The 23,128-nt window shown below is 37.3% G+C and overlaps 1 protein-coding gene across 12 annotated transcripts in view; it reads left to right on the top strand.

Annotated features, from left to right (window-relative positions):
* The window catches only part of COMMD1 (copper metabolism domain containing 1), a 236,083-nt gene that overhangs the window by 64,327 nt on the left and 148,628 nt on the right, over nt 1-23,128 (top strand). For 10 of the 12 annotated variants that reach the window (XR_013831078.1, XR_013831079.1, XR_013831080.1 and 7 more), the window contains exon 2: nt 11,901-12,182. Coding sequence is in view for 8 of the 12 variants with exons in the window: in XM_079941073.1 (XP_079797199.1) it covers nt 11,901-12,182 (282 nt within the window). In the remaining 4 variants the exon portion in view is untranslated. Of the gene's footprint in view, nt 1-7,262; nt 7,343-10,871; nt 11,015-11,900; nt 12,183-23,128 lie in introns of all 12 variants that reach the window. The other 2 variants (XM_079941068.1, XM_079941069.1) reach the window with 2 other exon arrangements.

Genomic DNA, 23,128 nt, shown 5'->3' with positions numbered 1-23,128 from the left:
AATGGGAAATATGAATTTGCGTTTGAAATATGATTTGATTGCACTTCTGTGTTTACCTGTGCCAAATGAAACATGGTTGTATTTTGTTTACAAAGACTCCAGCAACTTCCCAGGCATGGAGACATCAGATAAACAGAGACTTTATTATTTTACCACAGGTGGCAATAAACAGGACTAATTACACAGATGTGAGAGGAATAAATTCTTCTATCCACTCCATAGCTCTTCTTTTTGCTGAAGTTTCCTTCTATTGGTAATTTTCAATTCTGAATTGTGTAAGTTGAGAAATTCAAATGATTATAGCTTTTTTTTTTTCCTGTAAGAAGGACCAGGCATAGACAACAGTGATTTATAAAATTTGCTGTCAACTTGAAATATTTTCCTTTCTCCCCAGTGAAAAGTAATAGCATTTTTCTCTTTTCTTAATTTTAGCTTTGACTTAATCTTTCCAAGTTGTCCGTAGCCAGCACCTTATTTTCTTCTTGGTAACCTTTTTTTCCCCTGTTTAAATGTAGCCAGGATTTTTATTATAGTGGAAATGGGACCAATTAGCTATTAGTTGTTGAAGTCTGATATGAGATGAGTGTTTTTATTTTAAAATGCAGCTGACCTAAATTGCAAAAACAATAGAATCCTCAACACCAGTGCTTCTTAAATGATGTCTGTTGAGGACCAGATTTGTAGTGTGTGTGTGTGTGTGTGTGTGTGTGTGTGTGTGTGTTGTGTTTTTAGAATTTTCAGTCTCTTACCAAAAATACATAAAAATATAAGGTTCAATTATTTTGTTAGAATAATCAACATAAAAATACCGTGACATTGCCACAAAAGTTTCTGAATGTTTACTCTCAAGTCTCTACAGCCACCTCATAGTGGACTTGTAATGAAGTTTGTGGACTGGCATTGATCTGCAGACTGTACTTTGGGTAGTACTGCTCTAGATTTCCTGGCAAATGAGGAAAGCCAAGGATGCTGCATTGTGCTTTTGGTTACACACCAGATTGTATGCTCTTCAAAGTCATGTTCATGTTATTCATCTTTTTTGAGAGCTTAGGACAGGGCCTGATAGGAAGGTGGTTGAAACTCGGTGATGAAGAAGATTATATGGTGATAACAAGTGGAGTCAAAACTGAGTGGGCTAGAACAAATTCTGCAAATACTCAAAACTGAATTGTGAAGTAGTAACATAGGAGGGTTTCCATATCAGATTATCTACTTTTTCTTCAGGGATAAAATAGGCCTTACAAAAATTTTCTAATAAAGTACATTCAATCCTGAATGGAATTGAGAGCCAGCTTTCATCATTTTGGTCTACTTTAAGAATACAAAAGCTAAAAAAAAAAAAAAAATACAAAAGCTCACACTACCTATTATATAAAATAGATAAACAACAAGGATTTACTCTATAGCACAGGGAGCTATATTCAATATCTTGTAATAACCTATAATGAGAAGTGAAAAAAATGCAGATGTATACATATATATATAAAACCAAATTGCTTTGCTGTAACCTGAAACTAACGCAATATTGTAAATCAACTATACTTCAAAAAAAAAAAAAAGAATACAAAAGCTGAGTTATGCCAAAGATAGTTTATAGGAGGGAATAAAGCTTTGGAAATTTAGCAAGGTTGAACCACTTCAAATTACCATTTTTGTAAGTCAAAAACAGTTGCACACTGGCAATTTTGTGTAGCTCAGTGTATAGATACAGCAACATGGAATGTTAATACTGGGGGCGGAGTACATAGACATCATTTAGCAAATCCCCTTCATTTAATTTTAGGGAAACTAAAGCCCAGAGAAATGTTTCAAACAGAAAAACCATTTTCTAACTGTAAGTACAGTAAACCAGATTTTACGAATTTACTGAAGGTAGATAAAAGGCAAAACTGAGTTGCGGGACTTCCCAGGTGGTCCAGTGGTTAAGACTCTGTGCTTCCAATGCAGGGGGACTGGGTTCGATCCCTGGTTAGGGAACTGGATCCCACATGCATGCCGCAACGAAGATCCTGCACACAAGCCGCAGTGAAGATCCCGTGTGCGGCAACTAAGACCCAGCACAGCCAAATAAATTAAAACAACAACAACAAAAAAAACCACACAAAAACTGAGTTGCTTTTCTTTTGGACTGTTTCTGCTTATGTTTTGGACTATGTTCTACTTAAAATAATATCACAAGCAATTTCAAGGGAAATATTTAGTTTTTTAAAACAAGAAAACTGAGGACTTCCTTGGTGGGGCAGTGGATAAGACTCCACGCTCCCAGTGCAGGGGGCCCGGGTTTTATCCCTGGCCAGGGAACTAGATCCCACATGCATGCTGCAACTGAGGGTTCGCATGCCACAACTAAGGAGCCCGCCTGCCACAACTAAGACCTGGTGCAACCAAATAAATAAAATAAATAAATAAATACAAATTAAAAAAAAAAACAAGAAAACCTTTAAGAGCATTAGAAAACACTAGTTTACCTAAACTATTTTTTGGACAGTTTCACTTGCTTTAGCTCATCATATGATTTTATATTCCAAGAGGCTATAGAAGTGCAACTAAGATCTTTTGACCTGGTATTTGATCTTTAATTGTGTAAATATATATTTTTGTCAGAAAATATTCTGGTGAAATAAATCAGAAGAAAAAACATTCTCTTTATTACCCTTTACTAACAAGCTAATATTAATAGTCACTAGAGGCAAATTGCTTTTGCTTTCTCAAGGTCTTAATTTCTTTGTATTGACAGCTGGTAGCATTCTGTAGTTTATAGGCTTAACTAAGGGAATGTGTGCACATTATGGCATAGCATATTCTTGGAACCTTCACAGAACTGTTGACAAGTAAAGATTTTTTGGTTACCATGAGTAGTTTCTATGGGGGTTGAACTATTGTTAGTTCTTGGTTTGCCTCTATGCTTGTCAGTCTGTTTTCTTCAGAAATGATGAATTTAAATCTGCATGATGTGTTCCAGTTCACTTACTTAATGGAAATTAGGGGAGTGAATAACTTTCTGAAATTCTTAATTACTGTTCCCATTAAGGGGTTGGAGAAGCAAATATTTATATCTCATGCATTATCTTGCTTAATTCCTAATCATTCTTTCTCCTTGGATATAACTTACTCACTAAAGAAATAGCTATCTATTCAAACAACTGCCTTGGCATATTCCAGCAATATTTTTTTTCTTACAATATTAAAAACCCCACATATAATATAACTAGAAAAAGACAGTTATTTCCAAGCAGGATGAGATTGATGGTAAGTATATTATTTGTGGATGAGAATTTTCTGCTTGTTTTTTTTTTTAATTATATATATATGAGTTACTAGCAATACTGACCATGATAAAGAATATTTCTTACAATTAAACTTTGTTTCTTTCTTGGAAAAATAGAATTACCTAAATTCAAGGTCATCTTATATTTGAGTCAATAAGATACTTATCCTAGAAGTTTATTATTTATCTTTGACAGTATTTTATTGAGTTGATTAAAAAGAGCTACAAATTATTAGATTGCATTGATTTATCACTTATATTTGATACACTCTTAAGAAATAGTACTTTTGGGTTGTTGAAATTATGTCCCCAGTATTTATTCTTGGTCATAAGAACCAAGATTTTTCACATTAATTTATATTTATTATATTAAACTAGCAAGTTTGCTTTCCTCTTTTGATATGGAGTAAAATTAGAGAGATTAATGATTCTTGTATGGTAGTTCTATTTTTAATTTTTTGAGGAATCTCCATACTGTTTTTCATAGCGACTGCACCCATTTATATTCCCACTAACAGTGCATGAGGGTTCCCTTTTCTCCGTGTCCTTGCCAGCGTTTATTATTCGTTGACTTTTGATAATAGCCATTCTGACAGCTGTGAGGTGATATCTTGTTGTGGCTTTGATTTGCATTTCCCTGATGATTAGTGATGTTGAGCATCTTTTCATGTGTCTGTTGGCCATCTGTATGTCTTTGGCAAAATGTCTGTTTAGGGGGCTTCCCTGGTGGCGCAGTGGTTGAGAGTCTGCCAGCCGATGCAGGGGACACGTGTTCGTGCCCCGGTCCGGGAAGATCCCACATGCCGCGGAGCGGCTGGGCCCGTGAGCCATGGCCGCTGAGGCTGCGCGTCCGGAGCCTGTGCTCCGCAACGGGAGAGGCCACGACAGTGAGAGGCCCGCGTTAAAAAAAAAAAAAAAAGTATGTTTAGGTCTTTTGCCCATTAAAAAAAATTTTTTTTGATATTGAGTTGTATGAATTCTTTGTATATTTTGGATATTAACTGCTTACCAGATACATGTTTGAAAACACCTTCTCCCATTCAGTAGGTGGCCTTTTAGAACAAATTTTAGAATTATTTGTTCTAGTTCTGTGAAAAATACTGTTGTTGTTGTTGTTGTTTTTTTGGCTGTGTTGGGTCTTTGTTGCTGCTCACAGGCTTTCTCTAGTTGCGGCGAGCGGGGGCTACTCTTCATTGTGGTGCACGGGCTTATTGCAGTGGCTTCTCTTGTTGTGGAGCACGGGCTCTAGAGTGTGCGGACTTCAGTAGTTGTGGTGTGTGGGCTCAGTAGTTGTGGCACACGGGCTCTAGAGCGCAGACTCACTAGTTGTGGCGCATGGACTTAGTTGCACCACGGCATGTGGGATCTTCCCAGACCAGGGCTCGAACCCGCGTCCCTTGCATTGGCAGGCAGATTCTTAACCACTGCGCCACCAGGGAAGTCCCTGCTGTTGGTATTTTGGTAGGTATTGCATTGCATCTTAAATTGCCTTGGGTAATATGGTCATTTTAGCAATGTTAATTCTTCCAACTTGTGAGCACAGTATATCTTTCCACTTGTCTGTGTTGTCTTTGGTTTCTTTCATTAGTGTCATAGTTTTTTGAGTACAGGTCATTTACTTCCTTAGTTAGATTTGTTCCTAGGTGTCTTATTCTTCTGTAAATGATATTATTTTTAAAAGTTCTCTTCTGATAGTTCTCTGTTAGTGTATAGAAATGCAACAGATTTCTGTATGCTAATTTTGTATCCTGCAACTTACTGAATTAAGTTATTAGTTCTAATAGTTTTTTGGTGGTATCTTTAGGATTTTCTATATATAGTATATCATCTGCAAATGGTGACAGTTTTACTTCTTCCCTTCTAATTCGGATTCCTTTTATTTTTTTTTCTCGTTTGATTTCTGTGGCTGGGACTTCCAGTACAATGTTGAATAACAGTGACGAGAGTGGGCATCCTTGTCTTGTTCCTGATCTTAGAGGAAATGCTTTCAGCTTTTCACCGTTGAGTATAATGTTGGCTGCAGGTTTGTCACATGTGACTTTTATTATGGTGAGGTATGTTCCCTCTGTACCCACTTTGTTGAGAGTTTTTATCATAAATCGATGTTGAATTTTGTCAAAAGCTTTTTATGCATCTATTGAGATGATCATAGGATTTTTATTCTCCAATTTGTTAATGTGGTGTATCACATTAATTGATTTTCAGATTTGAACCATACTTGCATCCCTGGGATAAATCCCACTTGATCATGATGTATGATCCTTTAAACGTATTGTTGAATTTGGTTTGCTAATATTTGTTGAGAATTTTTGCATCTATGTTTATCAGTGATACTGGCCTGTAATTTTCTCTTTTTTTGCAGTGTCTTTGTCTGGTTTTGTATCAGGATGATGCTGGCCTCAGAGAATGAGTTCAGAATCATTCCTTCCTCTTCAATCTATTTTGGAATAGTTTGAAGATAGGCATTAACTCTTTAAATGTTTAGTAGATTTCACCTATGAAGGCTTCTGATCCTAGACTTTTGTTTATTGGAAGTTTTTTTGCTTGTTTTGTTTTTTAATTACTGATTCAATTTCATTACTGGTAATTGGTCTGTACATATTTTATGTTTTTTCCTAATTCAGTCTTGGGAGATTATACATTTCTAGGACTTTATCCATTTTTTCTAAGTTGTTCATTTTATTGGTATATACTTGCTTGTTGTAATCTCTTATGATCCTTTGTAACTTCTCCTTGTTCATTTCTGATTTTATTTATTTAGGCCCTCTCTCTTTTTTTTCCTGATGAGTCTGGCTAAAGGTTTATCAATTTTGTATATCTTTTCAAAGAACCAGCTCCTAGTTTCACTGATCTTTTTGTTTTTGTTTTGTTTTGTTTTAGTCTCTATTTCATTTATTTCTGCTCTGATCTTTATTATTTCTTTCTTTTTTGGGTATTTTAAAACATTATTGACCTACACAGAAGAATTCCAAATAATTTATATAGATACTTTGCCTCCAAGGAGGTGGAGCGTAACTTCCTATTCTTTAAGTGTGGGCTGCTCATGGTGACTTCCCAACAAAGAGTAGATTATAGAAAAGGGGGAGAAAAGAGTTATTTTACAGTGGAGAAACCTGAAAAACACTACCTCAGCTAGTTTCCATTAGCAGTAGTAAGCCATGTTGATAGCATGTACCCTTGATGTGGTATGATGAGAATGGCAGTTCACCTCTGGTCTTTCTCCCAAAACCTATAACCCCAGTCTAACCATGAGAAAAACATGAGGCATATCCAAACTGAGGGACATTCTACAAAGTCTACCTGACCAGTACTCCTCAAAACTGTCAAGGTTATCAAAAACAAGAAAAGTTTGAGAAACTGTCATAGCTGAGGGAAACTTAAGGAGACATGATGACTAAATGTAGTGTAACTTGGATGGGATCCTGGAACATAAAAAGCACATTAGGTAAAAACTAAGGAAATATGAATAACATATAGACTATGGTTAATAATAATGTTATCCATATTGATCCACTAATTGTCACAAGTGTGACTTTATTAATGTAAGATGTTAATAACCTAGGAAATTGAGTGTGTGGTATATTGAATCTGTACTATCTTCATAAGTTTTCTGTACATCTGTTCTAAAGTTAGTTTTATTAAAAACATTAAAAAAATTGTAGATACTACTAGAGCCCTCTATATGCCTCTCAGATTTCATTCTCCTTGTCCTTTGAAGTAACCTCTGGCCTGCATTAGGTGTTTATCAATCTCATGCATAATTTTACATTTTTACTACATATGTATTTTAAATTTATAGTATTTTTTATCTTATAATATTTCATATAAATAGTATCATACTTTATATATTTGTGTGCAGTTGTCTTTTTTGTTATTGTTGTTCGGCATTATGTGTTTGTGCTTTTCCATGTTGATAGATATAATTCTAATTCATTTACTGTGTGTTAGTCCATGGTTTGAATGTCACTAACCATTTTTGTTTTTGTTGTTCCAGACATTGGAGTTGATTCTAATTTGTTACTATTACCAACATTGTTGCAATAACCATTCCTGCATAGGACTCCTAGTGCATAGGTATAAGAGTTCCTCTAAGTTTTTTCCATTGCAGAAGAGTTGCTGAGTTCTAGAATATGTACATCTTAAATTTTGACAGATAATGCAAAATTGCTCTTCAAAAATGTTCTGTTCCCACAACAGTATATGAGAATTGTTGGTGAGGAAGTAAAGAAACAGTTTTTAATATTGTGGGGCATTTTACTTTTTGCCAGTTTAATGGAAGGAAAATGGTATTAGTTTACATTTTCTTCATTATTAGTTATGTTGAGCATATTTTTATTGATTGATTTGTTATTAAATTTCCCTTTCTATGAATAGTCTGCTCATATTTTTGGTCAAATTTTTAGCTGTTAGGTTTTTTTGATTTCAAGGAGTTCTTTATATATGCTGCATACTACTCTTCTGTCAGTTATATACTTTACAAAATCTCAGTATTTCATTTGAATTTGTAACTTTAAGAAATGGTATCTTTTTTGTAAGAAGTTATTTTTTGCTTTTTAAAAAAATTGAGTATAATTTATATGATAGTACTTAAGTATTCAGTTTGAGTTTTTGAGAAATGTATATACCTGTGTAATCCACATTTATATCATCATCTTATCATCCTATCATCACCACAGAAAGTTCCCTCATTCCTCTTCCCAGTCAGCCCCACCTCTGCCTTAGGTACCACTTTTCTGGTTTCTGTTATCATAGATTAGTTTTGCTTGTTCTAGAACATAACATAAATTGAATCATACAGTATATACTCGATGTATCTAACTTTTAAAATTCAGCATAATATCTAAAATTTATGCATGTTTTTGTATCTATCACTAGTTTTTGGGTTTTTTTTTAATATACTTTATTTTAAGAACGGTTTTTGGTTTACAGAAGAATTGAATGGAAAGTGCAGAGAGTTAACATATACTCCCTTGCTCTCTGCTCCCAAGCAGTTTCCCCTATTATGAACATCTTGCATTAGTGTGGTACATTTGTTACAGTTGAGGAGCCTGTGTTGATTACATTATTAACTAAAATCCACGGTTTACGTTAGAATTCACTCTTTGTCTTGTACATTCTGTTTGTATATTCTTTCTACACAAATGTTTAGTTATGTGTGTCCACCATTTAGTATCAGATTTTGTACACTATACAGAATTGTTTCACTGCCTGAAAAATCCCTTGTGTTCCACCTATTCATCTCTCCCTTCCTCCCTCTGAACTCCTGGCAACCACTGATCTTTTTACTGTCTCCATAGTTTTGACTTTTCCAGAATGTCATATAGTTGGAATTGCCATGATCAAACACTCACACAGCCCATATTCTAGGGAATAGGACATAGACCCTTAACTCTTTGTGGGAGAAGGGTCAAAGAATTTTGGAGCCAAGTTTTAAAATAACCATATTCTATATTATATCTACATATTATAAATGGGGAAATTGAGGTACAACAAGACTAAATGACTTTCCCAAGATCAAGTGAGTACAGTACTAGTTTTTTGGGGGGGGGATTCCAGATTTCATGCTCATCCAACTATTCACTCATTCATTATATATTTGCTGATCACCTACTATATGCCAGTCACTGTGCGAGGCTCCAGGGGTTAAATATTAAACAAGAGAGGCAAGGTCTCTGCCCTCTTAAAGAACTTATATTTAGAGCAAGAAATAGGCCTGATGTAGGTTTCTTTTTTTAATTAAGATTTTTATTTAGAGATAATTGTAGATTCACATGCAGCTATAAGAAATAATACAAAGAGATACCATTGTATTTTTTATTGATTCCCCCTAACGATAACGTACTGCAAAACTGTAGTATAATATCACAACCACTATATTAACATTGGTACAGTCAAGATACAGAGCTTTCCATCACCACTAAGATCCCTCATGTTGCAGTTTTATAGCCACATCTACTTTCCTCCCACCCACCCTTGCTCCTTCCTTTTTTTTTCCCCTTTAAACAACTGATAATCAATTTATTAAAATAGTTGATTTAAGCATCTGCAGTAGTGATTCAGCCTCGACTCCCGGCTAAATACTGATGGAAGTAATCTGCTTAACAATCTCAGAAAGACTGTTCAAGTCAATGAGTTTCTTGTATATCCTCATCTGAAAAAGAGACCAAATGTTTCAGCAGGAGTTTTTCTTGTAGTGATTCTCAGACATATATAGATGTGTTGTTTTGGTAGTTCAGAAATCAAAATGTGAATGGTATTGCCACTGGTAATGAGATTTTCCAAAATGCTCAACAACTTATTTGTAAAGTTCTGACCAAACTAAAATATTGATACAAGCTGTATTAGTTGCATTCCTGGAAAATTTAGAGCTTATTAAAACTGTGCCAAAAAATAATTTTTTATGTAAAAAGAAAAAGATTAATTTCTAGGCCCAGGTAATTATAAACAGGTTCCACATAATGTTAGATGGGACATTGCCAAGTCATGTAGGACATGTGTCAGTTTGTTTTGTAGGATGTTCTTGAGCAGGGGTTGGCAAACTACATCCTGCAGGACACACTATTTTTGTATAGCCCATTAGCTAAGAATGGTTTTTACATTTTTAAAGAGTTGAGCAAGTAAAAAGAAGAATATGTTACAGAGACGGTAACACCTTTTTTGGATGAATTGACCCCAGTTCAAGATATTATTGACTGGAACCCAACCAAAATAACTTCTGTCACAAGTGAAGTTAAATCAGAATAGATTTCTTTTTTTTTTTTTTTTTGCGGTACGTGGGCCCCTCACTGTTATGGCCTCTCCCGTTGCGGAGCACAGGCTCCGGACGCGCAGGCTTAGCGGCCATGGCTCACGGGCCTAGCTGCTCCACGGCATGTGGGTTCTTCCCGGACCAGGGCATGAACCCGTGTCCCCTGCATTGGCAGGCGGACTCTCAACCACTGTGCCACCAGGGAAGCCCCAGAATAGATTTCTTAATATGCTTTGAGGAAAAGAATGATACACATCACCTGTGTTGTGATGTGATAGTGTGAAGCAAAGTGCCGGTAGAAATAATTTTATTTAATTATAATATATTATATAAATTAATGTTTCTGTTGAGTGGCATAGCCAGAGATTTTGGGTCCTCCTACCCAAAACTTGGTAAATAGGCAGATATTCAGTAAACATTTGTTGAATTGTAATGTGATGTAATGTGAAATATCTTTAATCTATGTTGTTTAATCTATGTTGTAATATTTATCGTACAACTTTTTCATATTAATGGAGGAATGAAAGACAGCATGTTTGTCTTTCAGCCTCCCTTCCACCTATTCTACCTATACTCCACCTGTACACTGTCTACCTTTACATTCCTCTGTTCTCACTGCTACTGCTCAAGTGTAGGCAGGACTCTTGGTTCCAAATGATAGGAATACAGCTTAAACTATCCTGAATAGTAAACGGGAGTTTTTGGTGCCTACAGGTGGAAAAGATGTCGAGATAACATACAGAGTTGAAGAAAGGTCTGCAGGAACCAAGGCCTTGGGGATTACAGAACAGGGTATCACTCCATTAGAACCCACTCTCATCTCTGCTTGGCTTCATTCTATTTTATTGCAATCAGGCTTTTGCCAAAAGATCAAAGATGTCTGTCTGCAGCCCTCCAGTCTCATGTTCTTCTGGTACCATGACCTCAGGAGACAAGACCACTTCTCCTCCTAAATTGGGAGATTAATTTGGATCAATCATTGTGCCCAGAGAAAGGAGGTACTATGATAGTTTGGTTTGGAGCTCATATCAATCCTCATGTCCAGGCAGGGGAAAGCTTGTTCGGAGACCAAATCATTAACCATCACTGACCTATTCAGGGCTCCATTGCCCCAGCCCTTTGATGATTTCCCGCTTCAGTTTAGCTGCTTACTGTTCTCAGAACAGCAATGGCAATTAAGGTTTGAAAATTTATGGAAAAGAATAAAGTAGTATACAGTTTCAGAGTAGTATTATTGGATATTGTAGTATTATTGGCTGTTTGGTTGAAGATGGGCTATAAAACTAAACTAATTCATTCACTTAACAAAATTTACTTAGTACTTCGTATGGACAAGGCATTACCCAGTTATAGTATATCAAACCAAGCCTGGCTATAAGGCACTGTGAAATTATGTAAGATTTCATCAGAGCACTAATTCATTTTATTCTCTTGTTTTATTATTTTTACATTTTAACTTTATTTATATTTTATTATTTCCTCATCATGGAACTGGATATTTATAGATTCTAGTTATTGATAGAGAATTTGAGTGACACGGATTTTTTTTTTTTTTTGGCCACGTCACGGGGCTTGTGGGATCTTAGTTCCCCTACTGTGGATTGAACCTGGGCCCTAGGCAGCGAGAGCATGGAGTCCTGTCCACTGGATCGCCAGGGAATTTCCAACATGGAATTTTTCACAATAGCTTTTCTGATATTCAGTATTTTCAAAGGGAATATTTTTGTATTTATGAAGCGCTTATTCTCATTACTGTCTTTTGATGACCCTTTTTGAAAGCTTATTCAGTGATTAAGAATCACTCAAAATGTGATCTGTAGTTAAGATGCATCTTTTTCTAGTTATCTACCAAATTCATATCTGTTATTTTTTCTGTCATTATAGTCTATTGCATCTGCAGACATGGATTTCAACCAGCTGGAAGCATTCTTGACTGCTCAAACCAAAAAGCAAGGTGGGATCACATCTGACCAAGCTGCTGTCATTTCCAAATTCTGGAAGAGCCATAAGACAAAAATCCGAGAGAGCCTCATGAACCAGAGCCGCTGGGACAGTGGGCTTCGGGGCTTGAGCTGGAGAGTTGATGGCAAATCGCAGTCAAGACACTCAGCTCAAATGCACACTCCTGTTGCCATAATGGAGCTGGAAATAGGGAAAAGTGGACAGGTGAGTTCAATTTCAATTTCCCTTTGTAAACTGTATTTTTCCATTACGTATTAGCCATACATTCAGAATGATTTTATGTAACAGTCTTTGTTTGCAGAGATAATGATAACACGAAAAGATTCTGGTTTTCAGAATCCCTTTTCAAAGATAGAATCATCTGAAAGTTTGGATATTCCCAACTGTGGATAGAGTCTGAAAACCAGCCTCCGGCAGCTATCTCAAAAGAACAAAGTGGGTCAATAAGGTGATTGCACAGAAGTTGGCCACTGTTCCCTTTTGGTTAGATCTGAGTTCGTGGCGTTTGGTCAGAATCTCCAAGGCAATGATAAAGACGCTAAGTAAAGACAAGGAATTGAGATTAAACAACATAGAACAAACCTATCTCACAAAACTCATCTTTATAGGCATTCAGGTATAGGAGGCAATGTATTTTTTTAATATAAATTTATTTATTTATTTTTGGCTGCATTGGCTCTTCACTGCTGCGTGCGGGCTTTGTGGTGAGCGGGGGCTACTCTTCGTTGCGGTGTGCGGGCTTCTCATTGCCGTGGCTTCTCTTGTTGCGGAGCACGGGCTCTAGGCATGCGGGCTTCAGTAGTTGTGGCTCGCAGGCTCAGTGGCTGTGCGGCATGTGGGATCTTCCTGGGCCAGGGCTCGAACCTGTGTCCCATGCACTGGCAGGTGGACTCTTAACCACTGCACCAACAGGGAAGTCCCAGCATTGTATTTTAATTACAACATTGTGTTGTTCCTAAAGACCCTAAAGTATACTATTTCTGTCCTTGAGCCTACAAATTGTTTTTAATTGATCTTGATTATTTACAAAACAGTACTGCTTTCCTTGCAGTTTCCAATGTCATTATAGCGGACATCTACATGGTTTTTCTTTGAAGTCTTCAGTTTGTACTCCAGATGACTGCCAGATCAGACTTTTAATGACCTGGTATATGTCTTTTGGGGAAAAAAAAGCAGCAACTTGTAATTAGGAAGAGAAAACCCAGATCACTGAATTAACTAACCAGATTTATTTTCAGATAAATAATCAAATAAGTGGTTCTATTACATCCTATAATAGAAATTTATATCTTTTCTTCTAATAATGAGTGCATTTTTTTAGCTGGCAGGTTTCCTCACGTAATCCCTTCTTGAGTTGCTTAGGATTTTTCCAGTATTTGTAGTTCCCTAATGACTTTAATTTTAATTTAAAAGATAATTCCTTTTAAAAAATTGTTCTTTTTCAAAATATATTTTGAGGACCTTTTATTCAGTTATTTTACAGTAGTGCTAATAGCCTTTACTGACTTTGGTTTCTCTGATCCTAAAGTCCATTTTCTTAACCACTGTGTTATACAGCCTTCCTCCTATTATTCCTAGACCAAAAATCTGACAGAAGGTGCAGAAAGTATTCTTGGATATGTAAGTTTCACCAGCCATTTTTATAGGCTGTTCATTTTTTATTCTGGCAGTAGTGATTTTGTCAAGTATTTATCATTTGGGCAGGAATATGAAAACATACATATCTACTTTGACTTTCCTAGAAAATTATTATAGTATTTCTTTAACTCAATATTTTCCTAATATTTCTTGGACTGGGGTTTATAATGTGCCTTTTGATTTTAGTAACTTATATACCATCTGAATATATTGGATACTGACACAGGAATTTTAAAAATCTATTTTTTTACGGTATGCAGGCCTCTCACTGCCGTGGCCTCTCCCGTTGTGGAGCACAGGCCCCGGACGCGCAGGCCCAGCGGCCACGGCCCACAGGCCCAGCCGCCCCGCGGCACGCAGGACCCTCCTGGACCAGGGCACGAACCCGCATCCCCCGCATCGGCAGGCGGACCCCCAACCACTGCGCCACCAGAAAAGCCCTTAAATATCTATTTTTAAGTTCCTATGGTTTTTCTTTCATTTTTTTAGCTAAAGTAACAAGGAAAAACTTTTTTTTTAGAACAGTAGAATGTGTTTTTGTCAATCAGTAAATCTAAACATCACTACACATGATTTTTTAGCTAGCTTCAGGAACATTTCATGATTACTTAGAACAAGTTGGTAAACTTTTTTTTGAGAGGACAGATATTTTATGCTTGACAGCTCTACAGTTTCTGTCACAAGTACTCATCATTCTTGGTGCAGCTCAAAAGCAGCCACAGACAGTATATAAACAGATGGGCACTCCTATCTTTCTAGAAGGTTTACCTATTTCAATAGAATCAATAGGTCTTAGAAGTCAGAGAGTCCTTAAGTACTCATCTAAGGTGAATTACATAGGTGAGGTGGTATATCCTCATTTTCCAGAGAAGGTGTATGTGACAGAGAAGTGACTTGCTTCAGGCATAGCTGATAAGTGGTAAAGTGAGAACTAAAATGGGGATCGGGGCTTCCCTGGTGGCGCAGTGGTTGGGAATCTGCCTGCCAATGCAGGGGACACGGGTTTGAGCCCTGGCCCAGGAAGATACCACATGCCACGGAGTAACTAAGCCCATGCGCCACAGCTACTGAGTCTGTGCTCTAGAGCCCGCGAGCCACAACTACTGAAGCCCGCATGCCTAGAGTCTGTGCTCTGCAACAAGAGAAGCCACCACAGTGAGAGGCCCATCAACCTCAATGAAGAGTAGCCCCCGCTCTCTGCAACTAGAGAAAGCCCGAGTGCAGCAATAAAGACCCAATGCAACCATAAATAAATAAACAAACAAACAAATAAATAAATAATAAAATAAAATAAAATTAAAAAAAATAAAATGGGGATCACCAGACTTAGTTTTTCCAAAAACCATTGATACCAACATCTAGGAGCTTTTGTTAGCTTCTCACAATAGTCTATGCCAAGAAAACATGTTGGTTATAAAACATGTTGGTTATACAGTGTGGTAATCATGAGCGTTGATAGGAATATCACTCAGCAATAAGAAGGAAAGAACTTTTGATATACGCAACAAAATGGTTGAATCTCAAAATCATTTGCTGAGTGAAGTAAGCCAGATAAAAACTTTTTTTAACATAATGTATGATTCTACTCATATAAAATCCTAGAAAATGCAACGTAATCTATAGTGACAGAAAGCAGATGCCTGGGCATAAGAGTAGAAGGAGGGATAGATTAGATTACAGAGGGGTGTGTGAAAATTTTTAAGTGTGAAAAAAATGTTTATGTTCATTGTGGCAGCTGTTTTATGGATGTAAATATATGTATGTCAAAACTTATGAAATTGCATGCTTTAGATATGCAGTTTATTGTACATTACTTATACTTCAAAGTTGTGAAGAAAATGGTCACTGTGAAAATGATTGAAAATGCACTTTAACCCACAAAATCCTTTGAACGCAAATATATTCTTAAATCAAGAAAAGTTGTAAAGAAAGTAAACTGTAATAGAACCTAGGCTGGCAGTAAAATAAATAGACAACCCAGATCCTACCGGAAATGTTTTTGTGAGGCCTGGATCCTTGGTTAGTACTGCTGTCAGCTTCTAGGTGAATGTTATTTATGAAATACTCTACTAAATCAACTTACCAGTTTTTAGAACACATATAGGCAACAAAGGCAAAGTTATTTTTACACTGCTGTCATTGGATGAGCTTGTGAGGGAATTAATGATTCTAGGATATTAAGAGGTTGCTTCTAAGAAGAATGACCAAGGTTTTTGAACTCTGGGGTGTGTGTGTCCATGTACCCCAACAACTAAATTACTGTCTTCAATTTATGTCATTTTAAATCAGTGGTTCTCAATCATGGCTACACATAAGAATCACTTTTGGAGCTTTAAAAATTTTCATGCTCTGGACATACTTCAGACCAATTAAGTAAGAATCTGTGGGGATGGGACCTGGGTATCAGTATTCTTTAAAACTGGTGATTTAAAAAAAAAACAAGGGTGGGGGGACTTACCTGGTGTTCCAGTGGTTAAGACTCCATGCTTCTACTGCAGGGGACATGGGTTCGATCCCTGGTCGGGGAACTAAGATCCTACATGCCACGCAGCGTGGCCAAAAAAAAAAAGAACACAACAACTAAAAACTGGTGATTTCAGTATTCATCCAAGGTTGAGAACCACTATGTTAAAGGTGCCAACTACTCTGATTTGAAATGTTAATATAGCTTGGTATTAAATTTTTACAGTGAGAATTCAGTATATGTTGGCATATTACTTCTACTTGCCATAATTTGTGAAGTGCTTGGGGACTATTTATTCAGACACTAGATGTGGTACATTTTTTCTGTCTTTCCCTCTCTATTTAAATTTCTCTCTCCTGCTCAGTTTGTCTGCATTACTTCTTTCTTTGGTCCAAAAAGTGCATTTGACAATTGGCAGCCAAGTGCATGCATTAACTTTTTTTTCTTATTAACCACAATATATAATGCCTTTAGGATATGAGGAAGCCAAAGTAATAGAGAAGTAACTAAGGCAGTATATATTTATGGAAATATGTAAAGCTAGAGAAAATGACTATGCACTAGTGACCTAAATACCTTTCTTGTAGTGAATGTTTTTCTTCAACAGAAATACAATTTTTGCAAGAATAAAACATGAATTCTGTTATAAAAGTACACAGAAAACTCTGCGGTGAACATTTCATGTCCAAAGGGAAGAACATCAGTGTTTTACTCGTATAATTGAGATCCTTTCATATTTGATCATAAATCACTGAGGGACCTAATCCTTGAGGACTGTTGGAATCTGGCATGTGTCTTTAGGAAAGTTTTATTGTTCTGCTTACTTCATTAATACCACTGTTTTCCTTTCCTGGAACTTAAATAGAAATTTTCATAGAGTGTTTTCTTTTTTTAAACAGTAACTTTTGGGGAGATAATTTATATGCTTAGTAGAGTCTCATACATGGTTATTTCTCTTTTTTTGAGACTGGATTTTGGCATTTTATAAAGACATGTTGGTTTTTCTTTTGTGACTTCCTGTTTTTCAAAACCAGTAAGATGTTTTGTGAGGAAACATTTAGCCACAGCTTCTGTGCTAAACCATTTAGTAGTAAATTATTTCTTCTTTCTTCTGCTGAATTGTTCTTTCATAAGCATTTAGAGATTCCCTGCCTGTAGAGATCCTGAAATATAAATCTCTGTTTCTTTATTGTCTTTTTTATTTTTATTTTTTTTAGTATTTATTTATTTTGGCTGCACTGGTCTTAGTTGTGGCACGCAGGATCTTTAATTGTGGCATGCAAACTCTTAGTTGCGGCATGCATATGGGATCTAGTTCCCCAACCAGGGATCGAACCCAGGCCCCCTGCATTGGGAGTGCAGAGTCTTACCCACTGGACCACCAGGGAAGTCCATATTGTCTTTTTAAAACAATGAATAATGTTATTGCCTTTTCTAGTCTTAAGTTTTAGTGTACCAGAACTCTTCTAGTTTGGGGTTGTGTTTTCAGCAGACACAGGGAAGAAGATAGAATCTACCTTTACTGATATAATTTTTTTCTGGCCAACTCATCATATGCTCAATTCTGTCATTTTCAAGCAGTTAGATAAGAGAATATCACATATCAAGAGACTATATGCGGGCTTCCCTGGTGGCGCAGTGGTTGAGAGTCCGCCTGCCGATGCAGGGGACACGAGTTCGTGCCCCGGTCTGGGAAGATCCCACATGCCGCGGAGCGGCTGGGCCCGTGAGCCATGGCTGCTGAGCCTGCGCGTCCGGAGCTTGTGCTCCGCAACGGGAGAGGCCACAACAGTGAGAGGCCCGCGTACCACAAAAAAAAAAAAAGAGACTATATGCAATGGTTAAAAAAAAAAGAGTATATACAATGGTAGACACACTCTGATTTCTAGGATCAAGACAGGTTAGGCTCTGGAGTAAAAGGCCAGCATTTTGTCCAAAACATAGGTAAACATCTAATCTCAAAAGAAAGTAATCACTTATTTTTAATTTCCACAATTCCTCTACAACAAGGTACACTGATCTCCTTGTATAATTCTGGTGGTAAGGAATAAGAACCTGCTAAAACCTATGATTAATAATCAGTTTATGCTGAGCTCTCTTACGTATAGCATTGTAGCTTCATAAGCCGGAGCAGAGCCACCACAACTCCCTGCTTTGTGTCATAGAAGAAGGAAAATTTAAAGCACATTCTCTTTCTCATGCCCTTTCTCTCTTACATACATACATACATTTATATGTGTACCAATATATGGGAAAATTTGTAAAGATGGGATATAGAGAGTAAATAAAATGCCATTTTATTTTATTAACACTTACCATTTTGAGATCATGTTGCTTTATTCTCAGTAGCTATGGAGGAAAGTTTAGATAATCTTATTTGGTTATACACGCTGTAATGCTTGGTCTATTTCTGATAATTCTTGTTTTTAAGGTTGGATTTTCACTTTTAACAATGTAGTAAAGGAAAGCCTCCAGAGAAATCAGTCAAGCTAATCTAATAAACAAACCACCCTTTGTCAGTACGGATTGATGAAATTTAACAGCTTGAGGATGCTTAAATCAGTTTAGAATACTTTTTAAAAAATATTTATTTATTTATTTGGTTGCACTGGTTCTTAGTTGCTGCAGGTGGACTCCTAAGCTGCGGCATGCAAACTCTTAGTTGCGGCAGGAATGTGGGATCTAGTTCCCTGACTAGGGATCGAACCCAGGCCCCCTGCATTGGGAGTGCGGAGTCCTAGCCACTGCGCCACCAGGGAAGTCCCACTTATTTTTTAAATAAAGGAATTTTCCATTTTATATTTTATATCAGGTTTTGAACATTGAGTTTATTTAAACTTTAATTCTGAATGGGTCAACCCATTTTTGTAGCTCAAAGTTGTGTTTCATAATAGTTTGTTTTCTAAAGTCGTGGTCCTAAACTTAGAGTTCCTAGATACAATTTGTAGAAGGACAGTGCCTAAAGTCTATAACAACACAGAAAATAAATAGAATAAAATATTTGGTCCTCCTTGAAAGCCATTGTGATTTTCATTGTGTTCATTTTTGCTAAAAAACAAACATGGAGATCCACAACTTAATATTTAAATTCTGACTAACTCTGAATTAGCTATTTACAAAAAATACCTTGTACAGAAGGAAATGTTTTACAAAAGAGAAAAAGATGCTAAAAAACTTTCAACGTTACTAATTAGAATGAATATTTCATAACAGAGAATAGGTAATAGCCAGTGGGGAAAAAAATGTAAGTGGTCATCTAGTTTTGAAACAATTAAAATCAGAACTTTTCAGTAGTTGATAATTTACCCATTAAAAAGTAGACATTTGGGGGTATGTTTTATGTAAGAATTGTGTAATAATAAGTGGTACTTAATATTTTTGATGTATTAAGATTAGAATGCTCTACTATTAATGTGCTTGGTTTTCTTAACCAAGCCTCTGTTCAAAAATTTATATAATGATTTTGCATTTATTTTGGTCTTAAATGACAGCCTTTTGAGACTTGATCCATGAGTCAACATTTGACATACTTGACTTCTCTTTTCTTTGAAATACTTGTCTTCCATGACACATTTGCCTAATTTTCCCCCTCATTTTCTAGTCCGTTCCTTTTTTTTCCCTTTTCATATCTCTTTTTTTTGCTGGTTCTTTCTCATTCACCCCACTTCTCAATGTTGGAGTGTCCCTGGGCTTAAGTCTTTGGTCCTGTTTTCTTCCCTATCTCCAACACACTTCCTAGGTGATCTCATTTCGTTTTTTGTTTGTTTTAATTAATTCATTTTTGGCTACATTGGGTCTTCATTGCTGCGTGCAGGCTTTCTCTAGTTACGGCAGGTGGGGGCTACTCTTTGTTGCGGTGCGTGGGCTTCTCATTGCGGTGGCTTCTCTTGTAGTGGAGCACAGGCTCTAGGTGCGTGGGCTTCAGTAGCTGTGGCTCTTGGGTTCTAGAGCGCAGGCTCAGTAGTTGTGGCACACGGGCTTTATTGCTCTGCGGCATGTCCAGGGCTTGAACCTGTGCCCCCTGCATCGGGAGGCGGATTCTTAACCACTGCGCCACCAGGGAAGTCCCAGTTCTATGGATTTAAATACTTCTATAGCCTAACAACTCCCAAATTTATATCTCTAAACTGGATTTCTCCCTTAAATTCCAGGTATATACTTATGACATACTTGAGAACTCTATTTAAATGTGAAAAAGGTATCAAAAAATTGAATATGCCCCAGACTAAGTTCCTTCTTTGCCTCCCATATTTGTTCCTCCTATATTTTTTATCATCTCAGTCAGTGGTACCTCCATTCTTCCGGTTCATATCCTCTTTTTCTCATGCCCACATCTAGTCCATCATCAAATCTTGTTGGGTTTAATTTGATTACTTTTCACTACTCCCCTCTACTCTGTTCAGATTACCATTACTTCTCTCCTAGATTATAATAACATCCTCCTAACTGAACTCTCTGCATCTGCTCTTTAGCCTATTCTCAACACACAGCAGTGTGTCAACAGAGTGACTGTGTTAAAGCCTAAGTCAGTTAATGTATTCATGGCTCTCATCTCACTCTAGGGGCTTCGTTTCACGGTCAGATTAATAGCTTTCTCCCTTGCTCAGTCTGCTATAGCTAGACCCATGCTGATTGCTGATTCATGGATCATGCTAAGCGTGCTCCCTCTTTAGGGTCTGTGCATTTGCTGTTCCCTCTCTCTGGATTGGTCTTCACTCAGATATTTGTAGAGTTAGCCTTTTCACTTTCCTGAGGTCTTTTTAAAAAAATTCATCTTCTCGGGGGCTTCCCTGGTGGCGCAGTGGTGGAGAGTCCGCCTGCCGATGCAGGGGACATGGGTTCGTGCCCCGGTCCGGGAAGATCCCACATGCCGTGGAGCGGCTGGGCCCGTGAGCCATGGCCGCTGGGCCTGTGCGTCTGGAGCCTGTGTTCTGCAACGGGAGAGGCCACAACAGTGAGAGGCCCGCGTACCGGAAAAAAAAAAAAAAAAAAAAAATTCATCTTGTCAATAATGCTTTCACTGACCACCTCTCTAAAAGTTCAGTCCTCCACTTTCTGCTTTAATTTTTGAAAACTTTATTGAGCTATAATTTCCATACAATAAACTGTATCCATTTGAAGTGTCCAATTTGATTAATTTTGGCTGGTATATACACTTGTGAAACCACCATGGCAGTCAAGTGACAGAACGTGTTCATCATCCCTTAAAAGTCTCCTTCTTCCCCTGTACAATCCATCTCTCTCCAGCACAGTTCCTAGACAACCACTGATCTGCCTTTTATCATCATAGATTAGTTTTTTCTGCTTTGTTTTTTCTCCTTGGCACTTATTACTATCTACCATGCTGTATATTTTGTTGTAATTATTAATCTTGTCTGTGCTCCACATTAGCATGTAATGGGGTGAGGATTATTGCTGTTTTGTTCACAGCTGTATTCTCAAAGTCTAGGATGCTGCTTGGCACATGATATTCAGGAAATAGTTGTTGAATGAATAAATGAATCATATAATTCACTATTTTACTAAGCATCTACCATGTATCATGCACTGTGTAGGTGTTGAGGATGTATCAGTGAACAATATGGCCAAGTCTCTTATCCTAAGGAGCTGACAGTAAACAAAAAACAGTAGTAATTAGTGTAAGAAAGTGTATCAGAGACTGAAGAGCCTTATCAAAGCTCAGAAGACGAAATGGCTCTCTTTACCCAGTAAGCTGAGGAAGGCAGCTCTAAGGAGGTACATTTGCATTTGGTTTCTCTGATTTCAACTCTGATTCAGAGTTAAATGTCATGAACTAAGAAAAACAAAAAAGTTGGTACAGGTAGTATGACTTCTCTAGAGTTTATGAACATAACCCTTGTGTTTAGCACATAGGTGTGACCTTTGGCACTGGATTAGTACAGGTTGTCCTTCCCTTTCTCCCTTCCTCCCTTCCTTTCCTTCCTTCCTTCCTTCCTTTCTTCCTTCCTTCCTTTCTTCCCTTCTTTCCTCCCTTCCTCCTCCCTCTCTCCCTCTCTCTTTCTTTCTCTCCTTCTCTCTGTTTCTTCCTCCATCCCTCCCTCCTTCCCTCCCTCTCCCCCTCTCTCCTTCCCTCCCTCTCCCTCCCTCCCTTCCTCTCTTCCTCTCTCTTTCTTTCTCCTCCCTCCCTCCCTCCCTTCCTTCTTTCCTTCCTCCTCTTCCTACTTGTTGGTTTTCCAGTTTCTTAAACCACAGGTGGTAACAGGCACCAAGAAGTAAATTGGCAGAAAAATCATTGTAAGCAAAAGCAAGACTCATTTACTACAGTGGTTCTCAGCATCACTGGGCATCAGACTCACTGGAGATTTAAAAAATTATTTAAAAGCCTTTAAAAAAGGGCTTTTGCTTTCGTTTGAGAGAGGGAAGTCTTCTCTAAGGAGGCAAGCTGATCTGAGAGCACAAAATACATGCAGAGGGAACAGCAAAGGCAAGAAGTTGGCCTTGGTAGGAAATCTGAATTTTTATTCTAAGTATAATAGGAAACCATTGAAGGGCTTCGTACAAGGGACTGATGCAATGTGATTTATGTCCTCATAGGATCCCTGATTCATGTGTGAAGGATGAATAATATAATCAAGAGTGAAGCCATGATACTGAGAACTCATTAAAAAAAAATCACTATGGTTGGAACTGTTTTTTTGCACGTTAAAAGCTATTCTCTTTTGCTTACAAATCTCTGTGTGGTAGTAGTTAGGTAAAACGGGATCTCAAGGTAAAAACAGAAAAACCCCAAAACTTAATCCTTCATTCTGTTAGCAAGGTTAGGTATACAGAATGAACAGAGCCAAAATTAATACTCCACTTCAAAATGGGGTTACGTGGACTTCTGACAATCTTCATTCCACATTTTTACCTCTTTTCCACAATTATGACAATCTCCTTCCTTTTTAAATTTTATTGTAACATGTTTCAAAATTTGGCAAGCCCAGGGCCTTCCCTGGTGACGCATTGGTTAAGAATCTGCCTGCCAATGCAGGGGACACGTGTTCAATCCCTGGTCTGGGAAGATCCCACATGCCACGGAGCAACT

Source organism: Stenella coeruleoalba (genome assembly GCF_951394435.1).
Source record: "Stenella coeruleoalba genome assembly, chromosome: 13".
Lineage (NCBI taxonomy): Eukaryota > Metazoa > Chordata > Mammalia > Artiodactyla > Delphinidae > Stenella > Stenella coeruleoalba.
This window is presented reverse-complemented; position numbering and strand designations above follow the sequence as displayed.